At 35.2% G+C, this 27,219-nt stretch overlaps 1 protein-coding gene across 1 annotated transcript in view; it reads right to left on the reverse strand.

Moving 5' to 3' along the window:
• LOC150107648 (metabotropic glutamate receptor 6-like) overlaps positions 1-27,219 on the reverse strand; it is a 213,882-nt gene that overhangs the window by 45,650 nt on the left and 141,013 nt on the right. Inside the window, exons 3-5 of the mRNA XM_090392155.1 lie at positions 21,348-21,518; positions 5,540-5,684; positions 2,684-3,220 (exon numbers count right to left, since the gene is read on the reverse strand). Of these exons, the coding sequence (XP_090248281.1) occupies positions 2,684-3,220; positions 5,540-5,684; positions 21,348-21,518 (853 nt within the window). The remainder of the gene's footprint in view (positions 1-2,683; positions 3,221-5,539; positions 5,685-21,347; positions 21,519-27,219) is intronic.

Below are 27,219 nucleotides of genomic sequence, written 5' to 3' on the forward strand. Positions count from 1 at the left end.
AAAAAGCTGATGGGAATGAATCTTTCCTTTCATCCTGGGTATACTTCAGACTTAGCACTATATGATTATCATTGCTTTTTTGTTGATGGTTCACATGATGCATTCAGGAAGCCTGTCTACATTTCTGAAAGCTAAAACTGGTGTTATCCTTGGAGTTCATAAAGATGGGAAAGGTTATTTGCGATCAGAAAATTGCCTTGTAGACCAGTTAATATTTTGACATATATTCAATAATATATACTTCGCATGAGGTATTAGTATGAGTAAAATACAAAAGTAACATTAAAAATGCATTAAGAACTATTATGAAATTATGGTAGTTATTATTCCTGAAGATTGCGCCAATGTCGAAAAAATATTCTTCCACCTTCGTAGGTACACCAGTCATAATACAAAGACAGCGAACTGTGCTTATGCAAATATTTGAAATATTTACATCTGAAAATATTTACATCTTTTAATCTGTGATGTTCTTCGATGTAAATAATAAAAAATCGAAGAATGTCACAGATTAAAAGACATCTTAGGTGGCTTTTAATTACTAATTGCCGTACAAAATGCTATTACAAAAAAGCAACATAGTCTGTTTCGTTTAAGGAAACTAATCCTACTACTTTAGCATCAGAATCTCTTGGCCTTCAACCCGTTATGGAGGATCCATAAAGTACTAAGTCAAAAAATAATGGCATCAAATTAACATCTAGCATGTCGTCATCAACATAAAGTACAATACTTCTATCAAACAATTCCAATAATTAATGTTTTAACATTATATCTTTTGTTGCAAAGGAGCAGTCTGCCGAATCGAAAGACACGCTGCCTATAAACATTAAGCTTAAGTAGCTCTTTAAGTTCGAACTACTCTAGGACGATGCCTTATTGCGGCTTCCAATTACTATTCTTTTACTTACTTTTGCTTGTTTTTCTCTGCCCGCTAATTTATGCGATCTCCTTAGCTAGGGATAATGTGAAAGTGAAAGATAAGATATTCTCTAATACAATTATCAGGTCGTGAGCTGTGGAAAAGACGAATATTGCATTCCCATATTTTTTATTATTTTCTTGTTCAAATCTATCAGTGCTCCAATCAATTTAACTTAACTTCTTTAATTTACCACGCAGCGACGTGTCTTTCTTTACTGCACGAGAAAAGTGGTGCATTAAAGAAATGTGAAGTATGCTCTCTCTCTCTCTCTCCTCCCCCCCCCCCATTGTACTTTCTCGACTGTATCTCTACCAACCTTTCTTAAATCTTCACCACATCTGCAGAGATACTGATATGTCGATAGTTAGAAACCTTAGTCTTTATAACACCCTTGTGCAATGGGATTATTTTACATTCTTTTCATTCTTCGTTGCCACACCCAAAATTATATGCCATGGTCAAAGGAACAGTCAGCTCAGCTGAATATTCTTTTAGCATCGGTGTTGATATCCCAACATCTGCTATTGACGAATTCTTATTCAGTATATTTTTCATATATTTAATTTACTAGTGAGGGCCATCTTTCTAGTTGGTAAGGCATACCAACATAATTGACTAATTTGTACAAGTTATAAAAGAACAACTCTCAGACTATATATGAATGTGTTGCACCTTGAATACAAATATTCAAATACAAATTTTATGAATAGGAATTCATTTACAAAATATATCAATTTGTCATTATTGGTAATTCGACCGTCGACGTAGTATCCTAGAGACTAAATGTTTCATAGAGTTCTCCATGTTAATTCAATGGAGAGGTGTAAACTCGATACGCCTACTTCCTAAGGAAAATGACTTAAAAGAGCAAGTTCTTTGTTGCCACATGCGTGAAAAAATTGGATGACTCATCTGTCTTGAAATAATTATAATTATTTCAATAAAGGTATAACAATAACAATAAAGTTATCGGGAAATAGATGACATAAAATAGATGTTTAATTGCTATGAAACAATTTTCATTGATATCACGTAACGAAACATTGCAATTATTGACAGGTATCAGTTTCATTTCATAATACATTTAAAGTTTGGTATAATGGTTCGCTTTGATTAGATACCCACGAATTATTATTCTTTTGAAATAATTTCAGTTTAATACTTTTTTATATCTATGTTGCAAAGAAAGTTTCATGTTTCCCAAAAACTGTAGTTCATTAAAAAAATAAAAAATAAAAAATATATATTCCAGATACCAGCTTAGAATGGCAAAGCAAATATCACTTGGTTATCGCAATCTAAGTGATTTAACACGTTCTGGTAAATCACACAGATTACGTGATTCAACCAACTTGGAAATACCAAGGAAAGAGATGCAAGATGAAATTGTTAAGATTGCAGGAATGCAATGAATACGAAAAGCTGAAAATAGAATGGAACTGAGAAAATTTTGGTTGACCTCCGTCCAGCTGATGATTGATCTAAGTTAAAGAAGAGAAAGAGCTAACTCCGGCAGATACTCTTGTTTCCTTACGCGGGTAAAATACGAAGGAAAACAAACTATCATTCCCCGTTATGTTTAGTTTACCTTAAAGAAGACAAACATTTGCCTAAACACAGAATTATTATTATTTAAATTAATGTTCAATTTAATTCATATTTATTTTAATTTTATGAATTATTGAAATATATTTTATTGTTTAATATTTTAAAATTATTTTCTTATTTCTAGGCAATTTCTTAATTGTCACTAATAACCTGTGAATTCAACTCTTCGTAGATGCTCCAGTAACTCGGTTCCATCCACAGGTCGCATCAGGGGACACAGTCCTGAATACCCTCCACACAAACTTGCGTGCATATTTTTTAAGGCATATGCAAACGCTAGTACAGCATCGCTGACGAACTGTAGTTGTCTTTCGGGTTCGTAGCCATTCTCGTAAGTGACATTCTCTTTGCCGGTGCATTGCTCAGTGTAGTTCTGGTTGTATGGGGTTACGCTGCTGTTGACCCACGAGCAGCTGAAGTAGTGTTCCCAGAATTCGGTGAACCAAGGATTGCGCTTGTTGTTATGCACGTTCAGGTTCAGAAAATATTTGTCAAACCCCTTCACGGGATTAGCCTGAGGTTGAACAGATAAGGTACCCTCCACCTGTTCTTCGTTACCGCTGAACACAAGGGACCTGGCACTCCATCCGTCGCTTCCGATCCACGAAAACATCCCTGTAGCATTGTTGCGACGAACTGCCCTCATCACTCCAGCTACCTCCTGATCAGAACCGAAGATTATTACACCTGAAATGTAATTACATTATTGTTAAAGCAATATAGTAATCAAATTGCCCTCTCAGTACATGAGTCAAGTAATTATAATGGTTTACATAACTACCGTTATCACGATTCTGATACGCAGTTTAATTATTACAATGACATTCATAATAGTACTTGCATGAAAAAATTTAATATATACATATATATTTATATAAATATATAAATATATATATATTTTTTTTTTTTTGGGGGGGGGGTTTGGCTCCCACTGACGAGATCTCAATAAAGATAAAGATCAAAACCGGGCTGGGTAGTGGCCCTTGCCTTTAATGCATAGCATCATACATCGCCGCAAGGTGATGTACCTGGCATTAGCATTAGGGGAAAATACTGAGGAAAGTGATCGGAGCTTGCTCCACCTTTACCACGGTTGCCTCTTGACTTGAATTACGCTCAGGCGCAAAATTGACGGTATATATATATATATATATTTCACAGAAACATGGTTCAAAATAATAAATTAATGATAATAATAATAATTACATAACTTTTCGAAATTGATTGGCAGCTATATCCTCCTTCAGAAAATTATTGTAGTCTCTAGCCTCCGGGTACACATAATTTCTGCCATCTCGTGGTTCTAATATTCAATGCTACTGTTATTGTGTGAAATCGCATAAGTTTGGTCGATTTTTTTCACAAGATTAAAAACTTAAATTTCCAGAAAGGAACAATACCATTTATTCAAGCTCAACATCGACTAACTTGATAACCGATTATGAATTCAAAACGTTTTTTCAAAAAAAAAAAAAAAAGTTTATTTCAGACATTAGATAGAAATAATCCATAATGTATGCTGTTCTTACCCATGACCATGGTGGTTAGACCTTAGTAAGATTTTATAGTCCTTATAAGGACTCGCTTAAAGGGGCGAAGCAAGAATGCTTTTCATCTTCCCCGTTATATGTAGAGGACAGTGTATGGATAAGGTGTTATTGAGCTATTAAAGCTCTGATCATCGCAGGAGGGTAACAGCAATAGCCGAGCCTCAGTTAGAATTTGGCTACAGCATTGGCTACTTCATTGGCTACAGCATTGCCATCCATTACCCCCCCCAGACAGTAAGATAACAGCAAACATTAAATATTAACATTAAGTAATACAAAAATAATAATAGTGTATTAGAGTATTCAAAATAATTTATACAATTTTAAAAAAATTATAAGATTTTATTGTAGTTAGATACAGTATTACAGTATACAAATAACTATATTTTAAATAAATAATTTGAATAATGAAAAATGAATAATGAAATGAAATGAATTAAATAAATAAATTAATGAAAAAATTAATGAATAATTTAAATTTAATAATGAATGAATTTAAATGAATACAAATAAGTATATTTTAAATGTTATGCTTTAAATATGATGAGTGGATCAAAGTCTGTTTGAAAATAAAGAACAATATTTTTCAAATCGCAAATCGCGGATTATAACGCTATATTTACAATTCTTAAGATAATTGCTTCATATAAATAACTGGACATTTTGCATTCTTTGTTAAGAAGAATTATATAATGTTTGCAGCCAGATTAATTCAACATTGTCAGCGCTGATTTGAAATAATTTTTTAAACCCCAATTTGTTTCTGCTAATAAATTCATATGGCAAAATTCCAATATGTTCGCTTCATAATTGTATCCTCTTTTTTTTCTTCTTCTTCTCCTTCTTTTTGCAAGGAGGGGCTTATCGGAGTTTAGGGTATTAAAGATCGGGAGAAAAGGGAGAGGCATTTAGGGTATTAAATCTTACCGAGTTGTAATATCGAAAAAGGGTTCCATTTCTACAGAGACCCAAAAAAGCATTTCACAGCTTCATTGTGAAATGGTTTTTGGACATGTATATCGTTCTTAAAGGTAAGCACTCCTGAAAGAAATAGCGGAGAAGTTTGCCTGTTGCTCATAATTCATTTCTCTTTTGACGTGAAGTAATAAGAGAATGGATGGCGAACATCTATCCTAATGGAATTCTTAGAACTGCTCTATTGCCCGATGAAACGTTCAGCCTTACCCTGTTATAAAAATTTAAAAATTTAGAAAACACATAAAAGAACAAATACCATTATCTTCTGCTTTCCATCCAGAAATAAACTATTTTTACGTGTAATGTGTATCTACGTTATGGATATACTTTTCGTACTGATTTCTTTCCATTCTCTTACTGTCCGCTGCTCTGAATAATTCAGATAAAGAGAGAGTGAGAAAGAAAGCTTAACGTCGGAAAGAAAGTTAACAGAATTTCACAAACGCAATATTTTGGATTTGTGTACATTAATACTTACCTCTTGCTCTCTGTTTTGACAAAAGTTTCTTCACGATGACGTCATAAGCATTTTCAGCTGCTACTCCTGAATCTTTGGTAAGCCTCTCTTTAATTGCTATGCAGATTCCGTTGTTGGCCAACAATTCTTCCAACACAATAAATGCCTAGGAGATATAAAAACTCTTATGGTAATGCAATATTACTAAATCTTGTTAAACTAAACTAATCCTGAATCTTGGAATAATTCGAAGTAAATAAATTAAAATGGAAAATAAGATGTGTAAAAAAATGTCAGTTAGAATCCCATTATCTTTTAATGTTTTTTCTGCTGAAGATTGCAAATTAATGGACAACGCCTGAATAAAATAAATAAATAAATATAAATTCTCTAAGGAGTTTGTATTATCTAAAGGGAGTAGGCCTAGCACATGTAAGGCTAACTAAGTTTTTGAAGAGGTTCAGCTGTAATATGGGTTTCTATGACCTAACTATGGGTTTCTCCGCTCCTAATCATCTTATGACTAAAAAATCATCCGAAAATCGCTACCTCAGTGCCTTCCCAAAACGTTTCTCAGCCTTCTCATAAATACGTGTCAAATAATAAGTGATATTCAAATAAATATTCCATCATAGCCGATATAAACTATATCCGTAATAACTTCTTCCAATTTAATTAAAATGGTTTGTTGAAATTGATCGTGCTCGCAACGAAACTACATGATATCTCACCCAGTAAATGATCCTGTCACTGATGTTCTGGATACGAATTCCAATTATTTTTTCACTTTCTTCTTAAAAGAAAGGATTACAACACTTTATATAACGATGACCTTACTCATGAATTAATATTATCTTTGCAAAATTCCCATCGGAACAGATGATTCCTAATGCTGACTGAGAAACAGTCACACGCTTGGTTTAATTAATCCTTGCAAACATTTAATCGATATTTACCGAGCGTCGATATCCAGACATTAATTTCCATATGTTTTAAAAAAAATCAGCAGATTTTGTCTCCTCTATTATATAATTAGATACATTGGACTGATTATTTCATCATCCTCATCGTCATCATCAAATTCCTGCCATGTATCCTCAATGGGTGTACAGGATATGACAGTACTACATGAAAAAATTACATCATTACTAACTTCCTATCTACAATTTTCCTCCAAATCAGTCTGTTACTTGTCAAGACTCCAACATTATCAGATCTTATATTTCTATCTTCTAAGGCACTTTGCACTGTATCAATCCACCTATATCTTGGTCTTCCTCTGGGTCGTTTTGCTGCCAACCTGGCAGAGAACACTTGTTTTGCTAATCTTTCCTCGCCCATTCTGTTTAAGTGACCATACCACCTGAAATTAGCTCTGCTAACGCATTCCTGGATGCTGACAATATCAAGTTCTTTCCTAATATCCTCGTTTTTAATATGATATTGCCATTGATGCCATCTCTTTGTGCCCCTAATCTTTTTCATGACTCTCATATCTGCAGTCTCTAGTCTTTGGTCAAGTGTTTTACTTCTGGCCCAGCTCTCAGATTCATGAGTTAAAATTGGGTTGATCACTGTCTTGTATACAGCTAATTTACTGTTCCGACTAATTTCTCTCTTATTCCATATGAATTTATTAAATTGACTTCCTACCATACCAGCTTTGTTGATTCTGTTGTCTATGTCTATATTTAATTTACCATCTTCAGTAAAAATCGTGTCTAAGTAGCTGAAATGTTTTACTTGTTCCACAGGTTCTCCATTCACAACACAGTTGACATTTTCAATGATTCTGCCTATTTTCATTGTCTTTGTCTTTTTATTGCTAACCTTCATACCATATCTATTACAACAGCTATTTAATTTAGTCAGAGAATCTTGCTGACTTGTAGCGGATTTATTTAGAAGTATAACATCATCCGCATAAAGCAAAGAGCTGACATTAACATCTCCAATTTTGATATCATGTTCAATACCACTTTCCTTCATAATGTGATCCATATAGATAATGAATAACAGAGGGGATAATGTACATCCTTGTCTCACACCAGATTTAACATTAAACCATCTTCCTGTACTTCCTTCAATTCTAACTGCTGACTCACAACTTGCATAAAGACTAGGTATTGCTTGATATAATGCCCCATTGACACCATATAATTGTAGCGTATTGAATAGCTTCTCTCTTGGCACCTTATCATATGCCTTTTCCAGATCTACAAAACTCAAATAGAGATCTTTGTTATATTCCCATGCTTTCTCGACTATTTGTCGTAAAGTAAAGATCTGATCCTGACATCCTCTATTTGGCCTGAATCCAGCTTGTTCTTCACCAAGCTTTTCTTCCACAATTCTTCTCAACCGTTTCTCAAGGATACTTGCATAGATCTTGCCAGGAACACTCAGTAGGGAAATACCTCTGTAATTCTCACATTCAGTTTTATTTCCCTTTTTATATATGGGTACTATGAGAGCTCTACTCCAATCATCGAGAATTCGTCCCTCTGTCCAGGCTTTCTGAACTATGCAGTGCAGCCACTGTAAGACTTTTATACCACCATACTTCAGCATTTCTGGTCAAATATCATCTACTCCTGCTGCCTTTCCACATTTCAAGCCTTTGATGGCGTTTTCTACTTCAAGTATGGATATGTATTCCTGACTGCATGCCTGGTCAGTGTTTTTTATCACTGTGCTGTCATCACTGCTTGTTTCATTTAGCAGTTTTCAAAGTAATTACTCCATACTTCAAGGATATCTTTTTTCTCCTGTTTTTGATGTCACCTTTATCATCTCTAACTCCTTTTACAGCACTCTTTCCTCCATTCCTAAGCTTCTTCAACAACCTCCAGAATAGTTTGCCACCTTCTTGATATTTATTTTCTATATTCTTGCCAAAGTCCTCCCATGACTTTTGTTTAGCTAGTTTTACACACTGTTTAGTTTTCTTACATTTGTCTCTGTATTCTGTAAGAGTAAACGCTGATTATTTGCCAGGAACTTTTGATATGCTTTCTTCTTTTCCTTCACTGCCTCTTTAACTTCCTGTGTCCACCAGGGAGTTCTGATTTTTTTATCCTTGCACACAATCTCACCACATGCCTCTCTGGCAGAATCAATCAATGTTTTCTTCAGTTTGCCACTCAATCTCCAAGGTTTGACTCCTGTTCTCAAACTCTTTCATTTTCTTTTCAATAATCTTTCTGTATTTTAGTCTACAGTTCACATCTGAGAGCTGCTCAACTTTTATTCGCTTTAAAACTTTCTTACATGTTATTCTTTTCAATATGAAATTCAATTTTATTCTTGTCAAGACTAAATAGTGATCACTTCCAATTTCAAATCCTGTGTACACTCTGGTGTCCTGCACCAGGGAGAAAACATCACTATCAACAATAACATAGTCAATGAGACTTCTCTTATTCCTAGTCTCTTCTCTCCATGTGAATTTGTGCACATTTTTATGTTGGAACATGGTGTTAGTAATAACCAGTTCATGTCCTGAGTAGAAATCCAACAGATATTTGCCATTATTATTAGCTTTGCTCTTTTCACCAAATTTTCCCAAAATATTTTTGTATGTCTCACAATCATTTCCTACTCTGCTATTTAGATCCCCAACAAGGACCAACTTTTCCCTTTTCATTTTGTCAGTTGCTTTTTTAAAGCGTCAAAAAATTCCTCCACTTCTACCTTAGTAGAACCTTCTGTGGGACCATAGGCACAAATAAGTCTCATTGTCCAGTTCCCATTCTCATATTTGCCCACATTACTCTACTTGAGACTGACTGCCATTCAAGAAGATTAGCCTCGTATTTTGTGTTGAATACTATGGCTACTCCTTCTTTTCCTTGATTGTCATTGCCTGAATATAACATTTTGTATTTATTGCTCAGAAAGATCTCACCAGTTTTTGTCTTTTTTGTTTCAGTCACCCCTATTATGTCGATCTGGTACTTATCTAATTCCTCAGCTAGCTCCATTTCTTTGCCATTCGGGCTTCTTATGTTGATAGTACCGATCTTTAACTCTGGTGATGTCCAGTTGGGGTGTGTTTTCAGATTTGTTCCAGTAGCTGATTTTTCGCTGTTCGCCCTGGTTCCCTGGTGAAAACAACCGAGGCCTTGTTTAACCGGGCGACGCCCCAGCCGGCATGAAATTTTGTCATGTTGTACCATCATTTTTTATTTTGGTTTAACCAATAAGAATACAATTTGGTCGGCTAAATCCCAAATTGCCAGCCCATCCTCGTTCGTTCAGTATCAAAGTAGATACTCAACAGGGTGCACCACGAGAAGGTGAGGATTGGACATTAGGTCAGAAGCCCTGGTCGGTTCTCCGCATTCCTTTAAAGGCTATGTGAAGGTCTCCTCTCAGTTATACAGCTTTGACCCTTAAGCACCCCTGATTATTTTGATTATTTTGATTACTGACTGATTATTTTGTGTTTTTAATTCTTAAAACTTCCCTTCATCTGAATCAGGGGTCTTCAACCTTTCAGACTGTGCAGGTTCCATTAAAAATTTCAATGAAGCCCTCGTGCCACTAAACTATATTGCGGTATTTAGAATTGTAAGATGCTTTCCAGATTCACAAGGTATTCACATTTGATACTTTAAATAAAATCATATAAAAGTAAACAAACTCAGCTTTAAGAGGGTAGGTAGGAGTCCGGTTCATGATAAGTAAATCAATACTTGAAAAAATATAATTTAATGAAGAAAACATTCATTTTTTTTTGCAATGCCAATGGGGAACTTGGCAATGTTTTTCCATGATCAGCTTGTCGACGTGGGCATGAATGTTGGAAGTCGCTATGCGCAGAGTATTCTCGAGATGTTGATCCGTAATCTGAGTTCTTGTCTTGGACTTCACATGCTTCATTCTGGAGAAGAACTGCTCACATAAGTATGTTCTTCATAACAAAGCGCACATCTTCAAAGCATGCCAGCGAAGATTAGGGAATGCGTCCGCAGAAATGTAGTCTTTGTAAAATGTAAGCAATGGCACATTGAATAATTTTTCTCTCAAACAAGAGTTGTTTTGAAAGTCAAGCAGCTTCATTTGTACTGAGCCGGATATTTCGGCAGCATTGACACTGAATGGCATTGAAAATAAATCTAAACAAGACTGTTGGTTACGAAAATAACTAAATCTCTCTTCGAACTCACATTTGAACATGTATTCACCAAGAGACGAACAGTTGGACTCAGCGAGAAGCTGAAAATGAGTTAAGTCTTTTTTTTGCGAGTTGTACCTCATAAAGTTTGAGCTTGACCACAAAAGCTTTGATGTGATCAACCAGAGTGTGCACCAGTTGATCTTTGGATAGTAGCCGCATATTTAGGTCATTCATATACAACGAGATATCGGTCACAAAGTCGAAGTCTGTTATCCACTTCGGATCGTTAAATCCGCAATCGGATTCCCCTTGGTTTGCATGAACTGCTGTATTTCGCTCCTTAACTCAAAGACTCTTTTAAGAACCTTCCCTCTGCTCAACCAACGCACATCACTACAATAAACCACATCGCCGTGATCCGCTTCGCACTCTTGGGTCAAGAACTCTTGGAATTGACAATGATTCAATCCTCTTGCCCTAATAATGTTGACGACAGTCACAATAACTTTCATGACATTCTCAAATTCAATAGCTTTCGCACACAAATTCTCCGGGGGATTAAACAGTGGTAATGGACGAAATCCTTTCCTTCTAGTTCTGGTTCTTTCCATAGCACCGTAACAAACCCTTAGTTCTTTCCCACCATAGCAGGGGCGCCATCACTTACCACACCCTCGAGGTTGGTTAAGCTGAGGTCGAAAGGCTGGAGCGTTTTCTTGGCGGCTTCAAGAATATCAGTACCTTTCGTCGTTCCCCTTCATAGTACGAGCATTAGCAGTTCTTCTGTCACATTGAACTGTTGCTCCATGCCACGGACAAAGATAGCCAGTTGTGCTGTATCCTTCACATCTGTGCTCTCATCTAAAGCAAGTGAATATGGTGTAAATTCGGACGAGCGTTTATTTTTAATTCCTTCAACGTCATTGACAACTTCTTCGACACGTCGTGCTACAGTTACCCCAGACAAACTCGGTTTTTTAAACACAGAATTTAGGCACAGAATATCCCCAGCAGCGATTAGACACTTTTTCTCAAACTCGCCGTCCAAGAAGGCTTTTGATTTTTTAGCATTTTTTCAGCTATTACATAAGTTACTTTGACGCACGCTTCGCTCTCTTCCCTCTGCCTTTTAAACGTATGATGCTGCATTTTAAATCAATTTGGAGACGGTTCACTTTATCCACACGAAGCTGCCCTTGAAGATGATCGAAATTGGACGCATGCTTTGTCGCATAGTGTGTTTTATATTGTATTCTTTTGATACTGAGACTGACTCAGGACAGGTTGACCACCACTAGTACTTCCGTATTAGATCTAGTACTTTTTAAAAAATTTTAGTGTTCTAGTACGTTCATCAACAGTTCTAGTACTTTCTTCCTTGCGAATAATAATAACAAAATCATGAGAGTTAGACAACTGAGTTTAATATTTTTCTCTTCTTCCACTTCCCCATATGTCACATTCAGCGATACAAGCATAATTTATTCTTTTTTCCTCCCACATTCACTGTTCGTTAATCCCTCCCCTTGATCTCATACTCACGCAATCCGACTGGCATTAGCTAATGAAAATATATTCTTCGCTATTCAAACACTTCTCGAACATTATAAGATCATCACAGCAATGAAAAGTGGAAAAATTAAATATTTTAATATGAATAACCATCTTTTATTGAGGCAAGCGTAATTTGGACCCCATTATTTAAAACGTTTGCTCTACATTTAAAACTTAGCACACAACAATGGAATTGTCGGGATATTTAAAGTCAGATGTTTAAAAAAATTGAGTTGTTGCACAGGCGAAGGCAATGGTATATCAAGACCTTTATGATCAATTAGAAACAAAGGAAGGATAGAGAAAGATTTATCAAATTGAAAAATGTAGAAATAAGGCATCAAAGGACATCGTACATGTGAGGCAGATCAAAGACTGGAGGAAGGGTATTAAGGAGGGATGAGGATATAAAAAATAGATTGAGAATATACTTTGAAGAGCTTTTGAATGAAGAAAATGCAAGGACTCCCAGAGAAGATGGGGAGCCTTATGAGGGGATGGTGCAGAACATTAGTAGAGTGGAAGTGAAGGAGGCCATAAAGAGGATGAAGAATGGAAAATCAGTGGGCCCTGACAGGATCCCAGTGGAGGCATGAAAGGCACTGTGGGAAGAAGGAATTGACCTGCTGTGGGACCTGTTAATAAAAGTTTGTCGACAACAGGAAAATATACCCGAGGAATGGAGGGAAAGTACTCTTGTCCCCATCTACAAGAGTAAAGGGATGCACAAAACTGTATGAATTACAGAGGAATAAAGTTGATACCCCACACAATGAAAATCCTAGAGAGGGCTCTTGATGAAAGAATGAGAAAGTAGGCGGAGATTGCAAAAGATCAATTTGAATTCATGCCTGGTCGATCTACGATAGATGCTATCTTTGGAGTACGACAGATAATGGAAAAGTTTCAAGAGAAGCAATGGGAGCTACATCTGGTATTTATTGATCTGGAGAAAGCGTATGATAGAGTGCCAAGGCAAGAAGTCTGGAGGTGTCTAAGGGAGAAGAAGGTGCACCGGAGAAATATATCAGGTTAGTGCAGGAAATGTACAGAAATGTGAAGACAAGAGTTCAAACCTTCCTAGGAGAGACAGAAAGTTTTGCAGCAACAATTGGCTTGCATCAAGGGTCAGCATTAAGTCCGTTCCTGTTTAATATTGTGATGGAGGTGGTGACGGAGGAAGTGAGAGAAGACGCGCCTTGGACTATGTTGTATGCAGATGACATCGTGCTGTGTGCAGAATCAAGAGAAGTGGCAGCCAAACTGACCAGTTGGAGGAAAGTACTGAAAGAGAAAGGTATGAGACTGAGCAGAAGTAAGACCGAGTATAAGTGTTGCAAAGTGGATGGCAGCCAGGAGACAGATCTGGAGCTGTAAGAAAATGTCATCAGGAAGGTCAGTGACTTTAGATATTTAGGGTTAACAATGAAAGAGGATGGTGAGGCTGAGAAGAAAGTGGGATGCAGGATACAACCAGGATGGAGGAACCGGAGAGAGATGGGTGGAGTGCTATGTGATAAGAGGGTGCCGATCAAACTAAAAGGCAAAATCTATAGGACAGTAGTGAGACCAGCTATGACGTATGCTTTGGGAACTGTGGCCCTGAGGAAAAATAACATCAGCAGGATGGATGTAGCGGAGATAACAATGCTTATGTGGATGTGAGGTGTGACCAGAAAGGATCATCTGAGAAATGCCTATATAAGGGGAACGGTGAAAGTTACGAACTTGGGAGCAAACATACAGGAGGCAAGGTTGAGATGGTTTGGTCATCTGATGAGGAGGGAAGAAGAGTATGTGGGAAGAAAGGTCATGCAGATGGATGTGCAGGGAAAGAGGAAGCGCAGACGGCCAAAGAAGAGATGGAGAGAGAGATGGTGGAGGAGGACTTCAGGATGAAGAACTTGGATGTGGCTACAGCCCAACACAGGAAGTTGTGGAGGACACTCACCACAAACAGCGACCCTACGTAAGTGGGAAAAGCTGCAGAAGAAGAAGAAGAAGAAGGTGTTTAAAAAATTAAAACTTTAACAATGAGATATAATTGATGTTGGACGAATTTCCATTCATTGCTCGCAGTCGCAGTTAGATTTGATGTAGATGTCTGTTCAGTACAATCGGTTCGAAGTCCAGTGTTTTTATGAATTTTATTAACAAAAACGTGTTCATTTCTTCGTCAAAATAGTATTATTTGGTTTTTCCTTTTAAACATGGACAAGGGGCAAGAAAAACGTTGTCAGTTTAAATTTGATTCTAAGTCTCAGAGAAAAAAGCAACTGAAAGAATATTTTCAGCAGTGACAATAAATAAGAATAAAATAAGAAATCAAAACAAACTCCCTTGATGAATGGATTGCTTTTGCCAAAAGAAAAATTGAAACTTTCATCAGCTACAGATTTTACTATTTCTGAAGAGTGAATTAATTAAAAAAATCTTCTTCTTATTGTGCTATCTTCTATCGAAGGTCAGCGACCATCTTGGCGAACAAACTGGTCTTGTGTTAATCTGAGCAGTTGCGCACTGCTCTTTCCTGTCCACGTCTTGATGTTGTCAAACCATTTAGAAAAATAAGGTAGTAATATTATAAAATGCCCTAAATAGAGTGAAACGAAAACAAATAAAAATCTAGCTAAATTAACTGGATAATAAATCCAATATCATTTCAAAGCCGAATACAGAAACTATAAACGTTTCGTGAAGAAACTGTAAAAGTTTCATGCGAAAATTGACCAGAGATCTAGCGGGAATACACATCCGTCATACTACAGGTAGCCCTAGCTGAGCCGTATAGGTAACGACGAACGCTGTGAGCGTCCGTATATTCGCCTCCTATTGGTTCATTATAAGGTTTCACTATCCTGACAGCTGTTTCAAACTCACTGGTTTTCGTCAGAGACTAGGCAGAAACTTTCTGTTCTAAGGAACTCGAAGCTTTGGAGAGATGTATTTTCCCTAAGCAAACTCTCGGTTGGTGCGTAAAGTATTTACTAAAATAAAGAGCCAAAAGCCTTCATATCAGCGATGAAAAATTATATGAACTGAGTGGATATTAAATCCAACATCATTTCAGCATTCCTTCTAGCTCTCTGGTCAATTTTCGCACGAAACGTTTATAGTTTCTGTTTTCAGCTTTGAAATGATGTTGGATTTTGTATCGCTGAAGTAATGTCTTTTGGCGCTTTATTTTAGTATATACTCTATGCACCGACCGAGAGTTTGCTTATGGAAAATACACCTCTCCAACGCTTCGAGTTCCTTAGCACAGAATTTTTGATCAATTAGCTTTTCTTCCGAATCTGGTTCCTGCTGTAGCCTGTGAAGTTAATAGAGGCATGGCTGTTACCCCTTAGATGAGCAAATGAGGCTCTGCTCTTTAGTGGGGAAGCCTGCCACGGTGTAGAGCCAACTAGTTTTCAGAGTTCTTCTCAGTGGCAGGATGAGCCTGTTATTGAGAGGAACAAAGCTGAGTTTCAAAATTTTGATCCTGAGGGGCGCTCATCCGGAGAATCTTACCCTGCATTTAAACATGGATACCGGCGTGGGGGATTAGATTTCGAGGGGTTAGCCAAGAGAGACCATTTTGAGTCTCCAGGGAAAGTGTTTACCGGCGTGGCTCGTGAGGGGACTTGGAGGTGGATGCTTTTCCCTGGAATATGAGCGGTTCTTCTTAGTGGTGGATTGAGCCTGTCACTGAGTGGAACCAACGCTGAGTTGGATGATCCTTTCGATCACTCGTAGGGAGTGGTCCGGGGGATCAGTTAATTAGACACTTACTTAAACAGTGTGTCTGACGAAAACCAATGTGTTTGAAACATCTCAGGCTAGTCAAACCTTATAATGAACCAATAGGAGGCGAATATACCGACGCTCACAGCTTTCGTCGTCACCTATACTGCTCGGCTAGTGCAACTCGTAGTATGGCGGCGGTGTATTCCCCATAGCTCTCTGGTCGCATGAAACTTTTATAGTTTCTGTATTCGGCTTTGAAATGATTTTGGATTTAATATACACTCAATTTAGATAATTTTGAATCGCCGAAGTGAAGCTTTTTGGCTCTTTATTTTAGTAAATAAAAATCTAATACTTTTATTTCAGATTTGGTACCTTTTTCCTGCATAAGTTAGTACTAAATATTTATACTGGGTGGTCACCCTGCTCACGACAAATTAAACACACTGGCTTATCGTCGATCAGCACAAAAAAGTACAAATTGGTGCACGTTCATTAAAAACCCGATAAGAATCACTTGATTTACGCTTTCTACTCGTAGACGCCATAGTGATGGAAAGTGAACCCGTAAAATGGTCCAAAATGGCCTTGTAACGGTTATTATCTACTGAATATGTCTCACACTAATGAAAAAGCCTGGCAATATAAAACCACAATAGGCTATGGCTGACACGACGAATCTGCGTGCGCTTATACACGAATATCCCACTGTTCACGACTGACTGACTGACTGTGGATGTAGATCCCCTTTTATTTATATGAAAATAACGAAGTATCGAGAATCTTCGAGATGTATCTGGAAGGCACTAGACAGCGCACTCAAACGAACTTAAGTACCACTTAAGTTCTAGTACTTAAGTACTAGTACTTAAGTACCACTTGGCGCTGTTAGATGGCTGAAGAAGCATGTCTATTTAAATTTTTTTTTTGTAGGATTTTATGCAAAATATCAAATGCACAGCGTTCCTTGTGAATGTGGAAAGCATCTTACAATTCTAAATACCGCAGTATGGCTTAGTGGCCCGCGGGCTTAATTATTTTTTATTTACTCGCGTTTTAATGGTAAGTAGTTATTTTTTCAAAATGGCCGGCGGGCCACAGGTGGCCTCGGGCCATGTGTTGAAAACCCCTGATGTAAATAAACATTCGTAAAGTAGTTCAGCTCTTTTCGCTATCTCAGCACGGTATGCAGATAGAAAAATATGATATTTCTTGACTGTGCTACTCCGGATTTTGATGATATTCCTCAGAATTTCTTCGTTTAATTAACTAAAGGATTACATAACATAAAAATCACGATTATTATACGCGCTTTTTTCTTATAAACCAAAAATTATGAAACTAGCACACGCTTAAGAATTAATTATTTTTTTTTTTAATCCTGATCAATACTTAAGTCTCGGGAATTAATTATCACTTAACGATTGGTTTCTTCCAGATTCAGAAAACTTTCTAACCTCAGAATTCACTTTTCGTTCATTAGCGACCACTTACTTGTTTGTTTATCTCCCGTAGTTTGCTCCCACCGCAATCCTGGCATTAGCACTTTTCAGGAAATTCCCAACTCGATTTTTATTCTTATGCCGGTTTTTCTGTGGAATTTTATTTAGCAAAGGAAGAAATCGATTCCAACAAATCTAAAGGGGATGAAAGCATTCGATGCTCTTAAATTGGAAGTTACAAAACATCTAGGACACCGAGTAAGAAGAGAAAAACCACTCGACATCTGTTAACATATTGCAATCGTGTATTAAGTAAACCTTTATTTGTTGTTTGGTTATGCTTGCTGTTTGTGAACAAGCAACAAAGAAAAACCACAATAGAAGCTGGTTCGACATTTACGATACAAATATTGCGTGATGTATATTATATTATATTATATTATATTATATTATATTATATTTCGTAAAATATGCAGATATCCACATAGATAATGCCGTATGAAGCGAGCTCGATTTTTATTAGAGAAAGCAATAACCATCTATTTCATGCAGAATATTACTATGTTATTTTGCTATTTTTTTAATGAATATCTGCTATACATTAACAAATAAAAAATCAGTTGTGGATAGATAGATTTAATAATTATCATAAAGGACGAATTTATTGTTGTAATATATTGCAAAAAAACAGAAGCGAGGTGTTGCGTTTTACGAGCCTGTCGGTTGCAATAAAATAAATCAGCTAACGCCTTTTATTCCCTCTGCTCGCCTACTCCCTTATATAGGGAGGTGGCGAGGCCTTTAAACCCTATCTAGCTTTCGGAGACTGACTGGGCAGTTCAATCTCCACCGGTAGCCAATCATCTTCCTGTAATTTTAATTTTATTATAAAACGTAATTTTATAAGCGCTCTTCTACAGAATTGCCTTCCATTTACCCTCCATATTGGTATAAACCCGATTGTTCAACAATCTGGTTTCATTCACCGCTCAACCTTTAAATACGAGTATTATCAGTAGTCTCCACTGTTCTCAACTGAGTATGATGATGTTTGCTTCTTCTACATGATCTAGTTCTCTATTTTCGTAACACAAGCATTTATCACACTTTGCAATATTCTTGATTGTGTATCTTTACCGATGAATTCCCTTCTTTCAGCAAAAGAAGAAGAAGAAGAAGTAAAAAGAATTCCATCCATGTAGAAGTTCTACCTTGTTTTAATCCAAGCTTTTCCAGTCTTAAATCCATAGATGGAACTCATGTAATTATTTTCCTGTGATATTTGGGAAGAGTATTCGATAGTTAGATTTTAAAATCTCTACATCTTTGGAAAATTAACACTAACCAGACCAAGCTATCATTTCGTTTTACGTTCTTTTTCTTTGCTAATGATATAATTTTCGTGAAAAGAATAAATGCATGTGTTTATTACATCACAAGTAATGTCATCTCCCTGTTCCTGCTCCTTGTAAACATATCCTGGTCTTGTCTCATCTCTCTCTCTTCTTCTTCTTCTTCAAAAAAAAACATTTCTTTGCTTCTATTATTACTAAATCTCCAATTACTGTATGATTTCTTATATACAAAAAATCGAATTAAATAACAAAAACAAATAAGTAATAAATATTTAATAGCTGCAATAAATTTAGTTTAATCCTTTATCCAAGTGTAAGCAAACATATTTTGCGCCTGAAGTATTTTCAGGATTGAGGCAACTCGTGGTAAAGATGGGCTAAGTTCTCATCACTCTTTGTCTCAGTATCTCCCATAATGCAAACCACATCTCCTTGCGGACATGTATAATGCTATGCATTAAGGGAAGGCCACTATCCAGACGGGTTTAGACCTTTATTGAGGTCTTGTCAGTGGGAGCCAGACCCAGAGGTTTTGATACCAAGGTGGGGTAATTTAATAATAAGGTGATACACCTTTTGACAACTTGTATAGGTAAATATTACTTCTCCATTGCTTCCACCTTGGTATTACCACCTCTGGGTCTGGCTCCCACTGACGAGACCTCAATAAAGGGCGAAACTGGTCTGGGTAGTAGCCCTTCCCTTCATGCATAGTATTATACTGTATATGTTCGCAAGGAGATGTGCTTTGCATTATGGAAGATATTAAGACAAGGAATGATGAGAGTTTGGTCCACCTTTACCACGAGTTACCTCAGACCTGAAGATACTTCAGGCTCAAACGTTGTTTGCTTATACTTGGATAAAGGATTAAACTAAATGTATTATAGTCTAACCAAATAGAAAAAAAAAACTTCCAACATTTAATAGCTGCAATCTTATTGTGCTACGTAGAATCTCATAACATCTTTAACTGACTTTTTTCTTTCACTTTTCTTATTGTTTTAAAAAACGTTTATTCCTCATTAGCATTAAGTAACATGAGAGCTCAACGAAGCTGGCCTATCTCTTTTATTTTAAACTAACTCATTACTCAGAACAAATTGACGAAGACTACCACTTTACTCTCTCTCTCTCTCTCTCTCTCTCTCTCTCATTTTTGAGCTCATACTTTCCTTTTAGTAATCAGCTACGACTTTTTGTAGATAAAATTAACCGAACTTTTCATGTAAGAGTAATGCTGTACTAATAATTCCATGAATTGGACGACCTTCTATCAGATTCGTATTACTTATTTTATTATTCATGCACTTCTTCTAGTTGTGTCATTATTAACAAAAATAAATAAAATAATATAAATAATTAAACCGTGCAGATGATTTTCAGTACCGTGTAGATAGATCTATAATATCAAGTTTCCACGAAACTGGTCCAGTCAGAGATTAATCAAACGACAAATAAGCAATTAGATTCTCACAGATATTACAAATTATTAGCAAAGTAACTAAATGAGATATTTCGCATCGGTTTTTTTCTGCTGGATTTTAATTTTTAAAAAGGAATGCATTTTTTCTTTACTTTGATGCTATTTTTAATATCTCAAACTAATAACAGATGAGGAATCGAAAATTAACCTTTTTTTGTTACATTTATTTATTTAATATTACTGCTCCAGCAAATATTTTTTAAAAAATTACTTTGCTTACATCTGTTGAGAAATCATGTTGTCATTTGACTTTATTAAAAACCATAGTTATTGTATACTTCGCATGCAAAGTAATAAGGACAAACAACAAAGTCACCATTAAGCGGACTTCTTGTTTACAGTGATAATCAAAGAGTCGAAGTGTATTATCGATATATTGTTAAAGTAAGCGCAGCTAAAGGCTTCAGGCAATCAGGAAGTGTGTCGGTATTTAGCGGAACTAATGCATTATTCTGCAGTTCTTTCTATAAATACAACCTGGATTCACCCTTGTTTGAAAGTAAATAGCTAAAAAAACATGAGAAATCGTATTGTCATTTGTGGTAAGGAATAACTTATTAAAACTAAGTTATTATTATGATGATGATGATGATGACGATATTATATTCTTTTCATTTTATTTATTTATTTATTTTGTTTAAAGACAGGTAAATATATTGTTGATGCAAGATATTTTATATCTTTATAAAAATTGGTATTCAGCCTTTAGTAATATTAGCATTATTCTGGGATTGAATTAAGCATTATATGAATAATAGTTTAATTCCAGTGTTCTGGCTCAGTTGGCAGACTGGTTATCCATAACTAGTGTACAAATAAAAGACCAGGAGGTTTCGAATTTAACGGTGGAGTGGATGTTTGTGTACGTCTTTAAATAATAGACTGTTTATCGTCCGCGACGAGAACCACCATTGCTAACTGGAGGTCTGAAAGTAGTCTTGAAAGTTCGTTGGTTGATCATTAGAGCAACGTGGTAATCGGATTATGTCACGTTTATTTCACTCATGATACTAATTTATGATAATTTTCGGTGAGGTGAGATTCACGGGAAAATCAGATTTGTTAGTTAACGTCAGGTATTTATTTTTGAAGCACTGAGAATATAACCAACAGACTAGATATGTTGGTGACGAAACCTTACCTTGATGCCGTAATTTGACTCTTCGTAGACGATTGATATGTAGGTCCAGTTAAACAGCTTTATAATCTCTACCATGGCATGAGCTTGGTTATTATCAGCTGGTACGGTTCTTAAGAAATATTCGAAGCGTTGTTTGTTACTCAGCTCAGGACTGGTGGAGAAGAAACTGATCTGCAAATAAAAATTTAGTTCAGTAACGCAAAGCATTTCACATATTTTACACAGACACATACACAAGCGCGAGCGTCTTGAGCAAAATGGACTTTAAAATATTTTACTGTTGGAGTTAGTAACAGTGGTGGTAATACAGAATTTCCTAGTGTTGTTTATGAGAAAAGTTGAGATTTCAGTAGTCAATTGTTACTTCAAGATTTAGACAGTGAAATTAGCAGGTATTACTTTCCAACATCCAAATAAAAACTTCTAATGTAACTGGTATTATTACAGTCAAAAATCCTGACTCAGCTAAAGATGAGTTGGCTGGGAAAAGTCATTTGAATTGTTTCTTGCATCTTGCAAATGATCCCACAGGAGATTCGCCATTTGTGTTATTAGTAAAAGATCATTTTAATAAGTAAAACATGATGTTTTTACAATAAGGATGTCAAATGTTTTAGGTTGCCAATCAACTACTTTTTTCAAGAGTACATTACTCGCGGTATTTATGCTAGAACTCGTATAAAGTAACATGCAACTCAAAAATTTCTAATTCAAAGGGAAAAAAAGAAGTAGAAAGCGATGAACAGTAGAATAATGTCGCCTTCTTTGGTCAAAATTCCAGCAAGTGCATATACAAAAAAAGGAAAAGATAATATTTCAAAAGTAATAAATTGAAAAAAAGAAACTTTTCTGAGCATATTGGGTACTGGCTACAGAAAACTAACAACTTCGAACTTTTTCTGTATTACTGCTTTCAAAGCAATATCGTGAGATTTTTTTCGCACTAACTCCCATGTGATTTTTTACCTGGCGCCATACAGTTTTTTTTTTTTAACACCATTTGAAACTCCACATAAATGCACATATATATTTATCCACAGTTCATAGCAATACAACAGTAACTCAAAATAGTTTGCTATCGTACTGCTACCACTAAGGAAATATATCGATACCAGAAGAAAAATAAACTATTTGCGTATAAAGTTGAAGCCAAATAATAGGCAGGGAAAGAACGTATTTGAACAGTTTGATTGCTTTGAATTCTATTATTTACTTTCATGAATGTATAAAGTTATCGGGTAAGCAGCAAAGGAATTCATTCATAAACGTAGCTGCTCTTCTTAAAGAAGAGAAACCACGTTTATGACAGTTTCACGATTTCTGTATGAATCTACTTCCAAGTACAATAAACAAATTTATCCTCGACCTATATAAAGTTGAATGTCGATATGTAAGGGCATTGATATCATTCAAATAGCATCATTTATAACAAAGGATGCGTTCTCTTCCTAAACTGCGCATTCTGAATCTCAAACGGACACAAACAACTTTGGAAAATTCTAGGCATATGAAAAAAAAAAAAAAGATAGTGTTATCGAAGTAAAAGAATTGCCTTCAAAGTTTGAATGATGTGGGGATGCCGATGGCTTTTTTTTCTTTTTTTTTTTTTTCTGCGGGTTGTTGTTAGTTCGGGAGAGTCAAGCCGGAAATCTCCATAAAGGTAATGAGATTGAGAATGAAAGACGGGGAAAAAGGAACAGAATAAAATGAAAGAGCTAATGAAAATTGATAATAGAGGGAAAAAAACTTCCCCTTCCATACGAGACGATAAATCTTCAAATGAAACGCTTTGATAAAGATTCTTCTCGTCCAAGGAAAATTCAAACGTGGGTTTTTCTAAACAACAGGGCTTCGTTGTAAGCAACTCTGCCATAGGAGATTGAGGCTCGTCCATAGGAGATATATTAAAAAAAAATAAGATAGTTAACTATACCTCAACAGAACATAATATCCACCATGTCGGTTTAAAAGTTGGATATAGAGATGAAATATTCAAGAGTCATATTTTTACAAGAAAACGTGCCTTTTCTTGATCAATAAACAAGAACGTGACTTGAAAAATAAAAAACACTAGTGGGCTGAAAGACGAATAGAGAACTTCAACTCGTATCTTAGATTACATAAAAAAAGATTTCAGGCCATTTTCTTGTATAATGTAAAACTCACTTAAACTTCGTGCATCGCGAGACCTTTCAAGTCTATTTCGACTCACAACGATCTCTGTGTAGAACCGACGAATGTGTTTTTGCATCTCATGTGTATATTAACATCGATATCAAAGCTATAGAAAGGCACATAATGGGATAAAGAATATAAACAGGCATCGGGTATATATCACCCCTCCTATTAAAGAAAATATCTCATAAAAAAGGAAAAAAGGCCACTGTATATCATGATAATATGCTAAATGTAGAATAATTTACTGAGACTGAAGGAAGGAATCGTATATCATCAAAAGTTGGGCAAATGGTCTTCCTTTCCACTTATTAGTTTATAAAAGAATAGCAGAGTTCAGAGTTTCTTCGATGCAATTTGAATATCCTGATTAGGATCGCAAAATTATCTCATTTATTATTTTTTGGTGAGAATTTTTGGAAATTGATGTAAATCATTTATGAGGATCATGTTTTATTGTCTTTCGTCTTATATAGAATATCGAGAGATTTTTAAAAAAATGTTTTATGAAAATCCCGCAAACGTTTTTTTTTCTTTCTTTCTTTTTGATAAAAATCCCTCTGGAAGAATTTTGAATGCATTCGGGTAGAGTTGTTTAGAATCCTGTCTGTTAGCTGTGTGCATGTTCTCAGAGAAGTCGATTTTCCAAAAGAGAAAGAACTGACTACTTCTATAATGGCTACAGGAATAATTTAGTTTGGCTTCAAAAGAGACAAGAAACATCATATCCTTCTAGGAAAAAAATTGAAGCAATATGAAATAATAATAATAATAATAATAATAATAATAATAATAATAATAATAATAATAATAATAATAATAATAATAATAATAATAATAATAATAATAATAATTCTCTGGTTTCGGTTAAATTTAATAAAAATTGGATTTGGCACTACAGTGAAAGTTTTTCAAGTAGTTTAAATTACACTATTTTAATAATAGCATTTGGCTAAACAAAATAGTGATTGCATTAAATAGCACAGCTGGCTTTAGATTAAATTGTTGCTATACAGCATCGCATTATTGTATAGTAACTATCACTTAATAATTAGTCGTTTGTTCCAATGTAAAAATGCTGCTGTTCGCTGGTCTAGGTTATTGCTTCATATAATTGAAAAAGAGTCGATCCTCACCATACCCACAATAGGATAGTTGGTTAGTTACAATTTGCTATAGTGAACTTCTTAAGCATAGTATTGTACCCACAGGGCTTTGGTTAGAACTTTTCATTAGTTTGTTATTGTGAGTAAATTTGTTATCATAATGAGATTTAACTGTACTAAAGAGAAGTGAACAATCAACGGCACAAATACATGCGTTATCAGTCGGGCAGCATGTTGCCAAATCACAACTGTCTTTTGTTATTGATGATATAATTACGACTCAGAGTACTATACGCGCTGGAGGTTTAAGTTACGCATAGGGTAAATTTTAATTATGTCATGAAATGTTATTTCGGATCAGATTTGCGTTTTTTTCACATAGGCAATATTTTTCAATACTTTTTTACGACACAGTGTTTATACATTATTTACACATATCATTGAATAAAATTAGCCATTTTAATCTTTACTGTATAATAGTTTAAAATTATTATATGAAATTAAAATTATATTCAGTTAAAAAATAGATTTTGGTGCCATAGGCAACTTTATTGCTGTATTGTTTCAAGTTAAAGGACGAATAGCATACAATATTCAGTTATCATGACGTCATTTATTATTGGAGAAACAAAACCGGTTTTATGAGACTTACAGGTTATAACCAAAAAAAAAAAAAAGAAACTGTTTGCATTTATTATTATCATTTAAATGATGTACAATTTTAACATTAATATTAAGCCTCATTATCATTGTAATTTTAGATCCACATCAGCAAACATTCAGATGAATAACTTCAACAAACCCTCTCTTTCATCGAAGCCAGCCAATAATTCTGCTTTAAAGTACTATCACTGCTTTTGTGAAACCACAAACACCATTCATTATAATTTACAGATAATTGTGATCGTTCATTAGTATTATCCCTGTCAGAGACACTCCAAATACTGACTATGTTTATTCAATACGTAATGTGTAATATACATTGGACCTCATCACTTACGTAACATGTTTCTGACACGAGACAAGTTATGAAAGTTGTTGAATCACGAACATCTATATTGTTGAAGATGATTTGTTGCGCAGACGACACGAGAATAAATGTAGGTTATTATGCTTCAGAACAAAGAGAAAGTACAATTTGGAAGTGTAATAGAAATGCACATACTACAACACAATGCTTCTCTTGTGTATATATTTGCATTTTCACATAAATCATGAAGAAGTGCTTACATGAATTAATCATTCTTTCATTAAAACATATTCCTAATGCAATTGAGCAAATAACGAATGTAGAGATTTAATTTAGTGCAAAACTCGTTAATTTAATTTCACTTGCTATTTACATATGAAAGCTCCTTGTAAAAAAAAAATGCTGTATTGTTTCAAGTTAAAGGACGAGTAGTATACAATATTTAGTTATCATGACCTCATTTATTATTTAAATTTATTATTATTATTTTTAAATGTGCAGTAAAGTTACAAAGAAGAGTTTTCTACCACTCAGTCATTATTTTTAAGCACCGCATAATTAGTCGATCACATTTTATCGTTCCAATTTTTACAAATAGTTCGATCCATTGTTCGATTGTATTTCGAGAGAAGTTCAAAGATTTCTAATTCTGCAATAATTACTTCCTGTCCTTTGATTCAAGTGTAATTAATTTTCCTGTTTGAATTCTTTCTAACATCCTTTCGGTTTTTAGTTGATAAAATGAGTAAAATACATTGAATAAAATAAATAAAATATTCTATCTATTTTATTCGTTTTATGAGTGTATCGTCGTATATAGAAGCGTCGTAATACGAGTATTACAGTACTGTATTACAGCGACGCTTCAAAGATCTTGATTTATATAAAATTGGCAATTGAGATCATTGCTAAAATTTCTTATGTCATTTCACTGACTGGATAAATGGCTAACACTAAGTAAGAGTGCAATTTATGCTCTATCTAGTAAACCGACGCTTAGATTAATGTAAATTTCATGATACTAAGTTTGCAAAGAAGTCTGACTGTGGAATGATGGGAGATCACACCATTCCACAGTCAGTGGTGAATAGTTTTGTATGATGGCATGAATCACATTAATTACATTCGGAAATTGGTAAATAGTCAATACGGTAACAAGGAGTGTCACATGTTTCTATTACCCTATTGACTTCTTCAGACTTTACTGGAAGAAGAAGAAGAAGAAGAAAAAGAAGGATTTGATTCTCAGACTTGCAGTAAATGATCACGACATCTACTCATGTTAGCTACGATCACACAAATTGGAAAGCTTTCGCATATAATAGCTTCTATGAAAAGCTTGATGTGAAGCACATTTGGAAAATACACCATAACAAGGAAACCTTTTATGTCGGAAAACGAATGATTTGTATTGTACATTTACAGCGATAATTTTGTTGCAGAATCAGAGCTGCTGCTTAGCACACTCTCAAAGATTGGCGGCTTTAACGATGACTCATATGATTTCAGAAGTTATAATGAGAGTCAATGGGGCTGTAAAATTCGATTTCATAAGTTGAATTTAATCACTACGGAGCTACTCAGAAAGGGTTTATGATTAGTTCTAATTTCGGGTATGAAT

The sequence above is a fragment of the Typopeltis vanoorti genome, chromosome 4 (assembly GCF_054136105.1).
Source record: "Typopeltis vanoorti isolate ZY-2024b chromosome 4, IOZ_Tvanoo_1.0, whole genome shotgun sequence".
In the NCBI taxonomy this organism is placed as follows: Eukaryota; Metazoa; Arthropoda; class Arachnida; order Uropygi; family Thelyphonidae; genus Typopeltis; species Typopeltis vanoorti.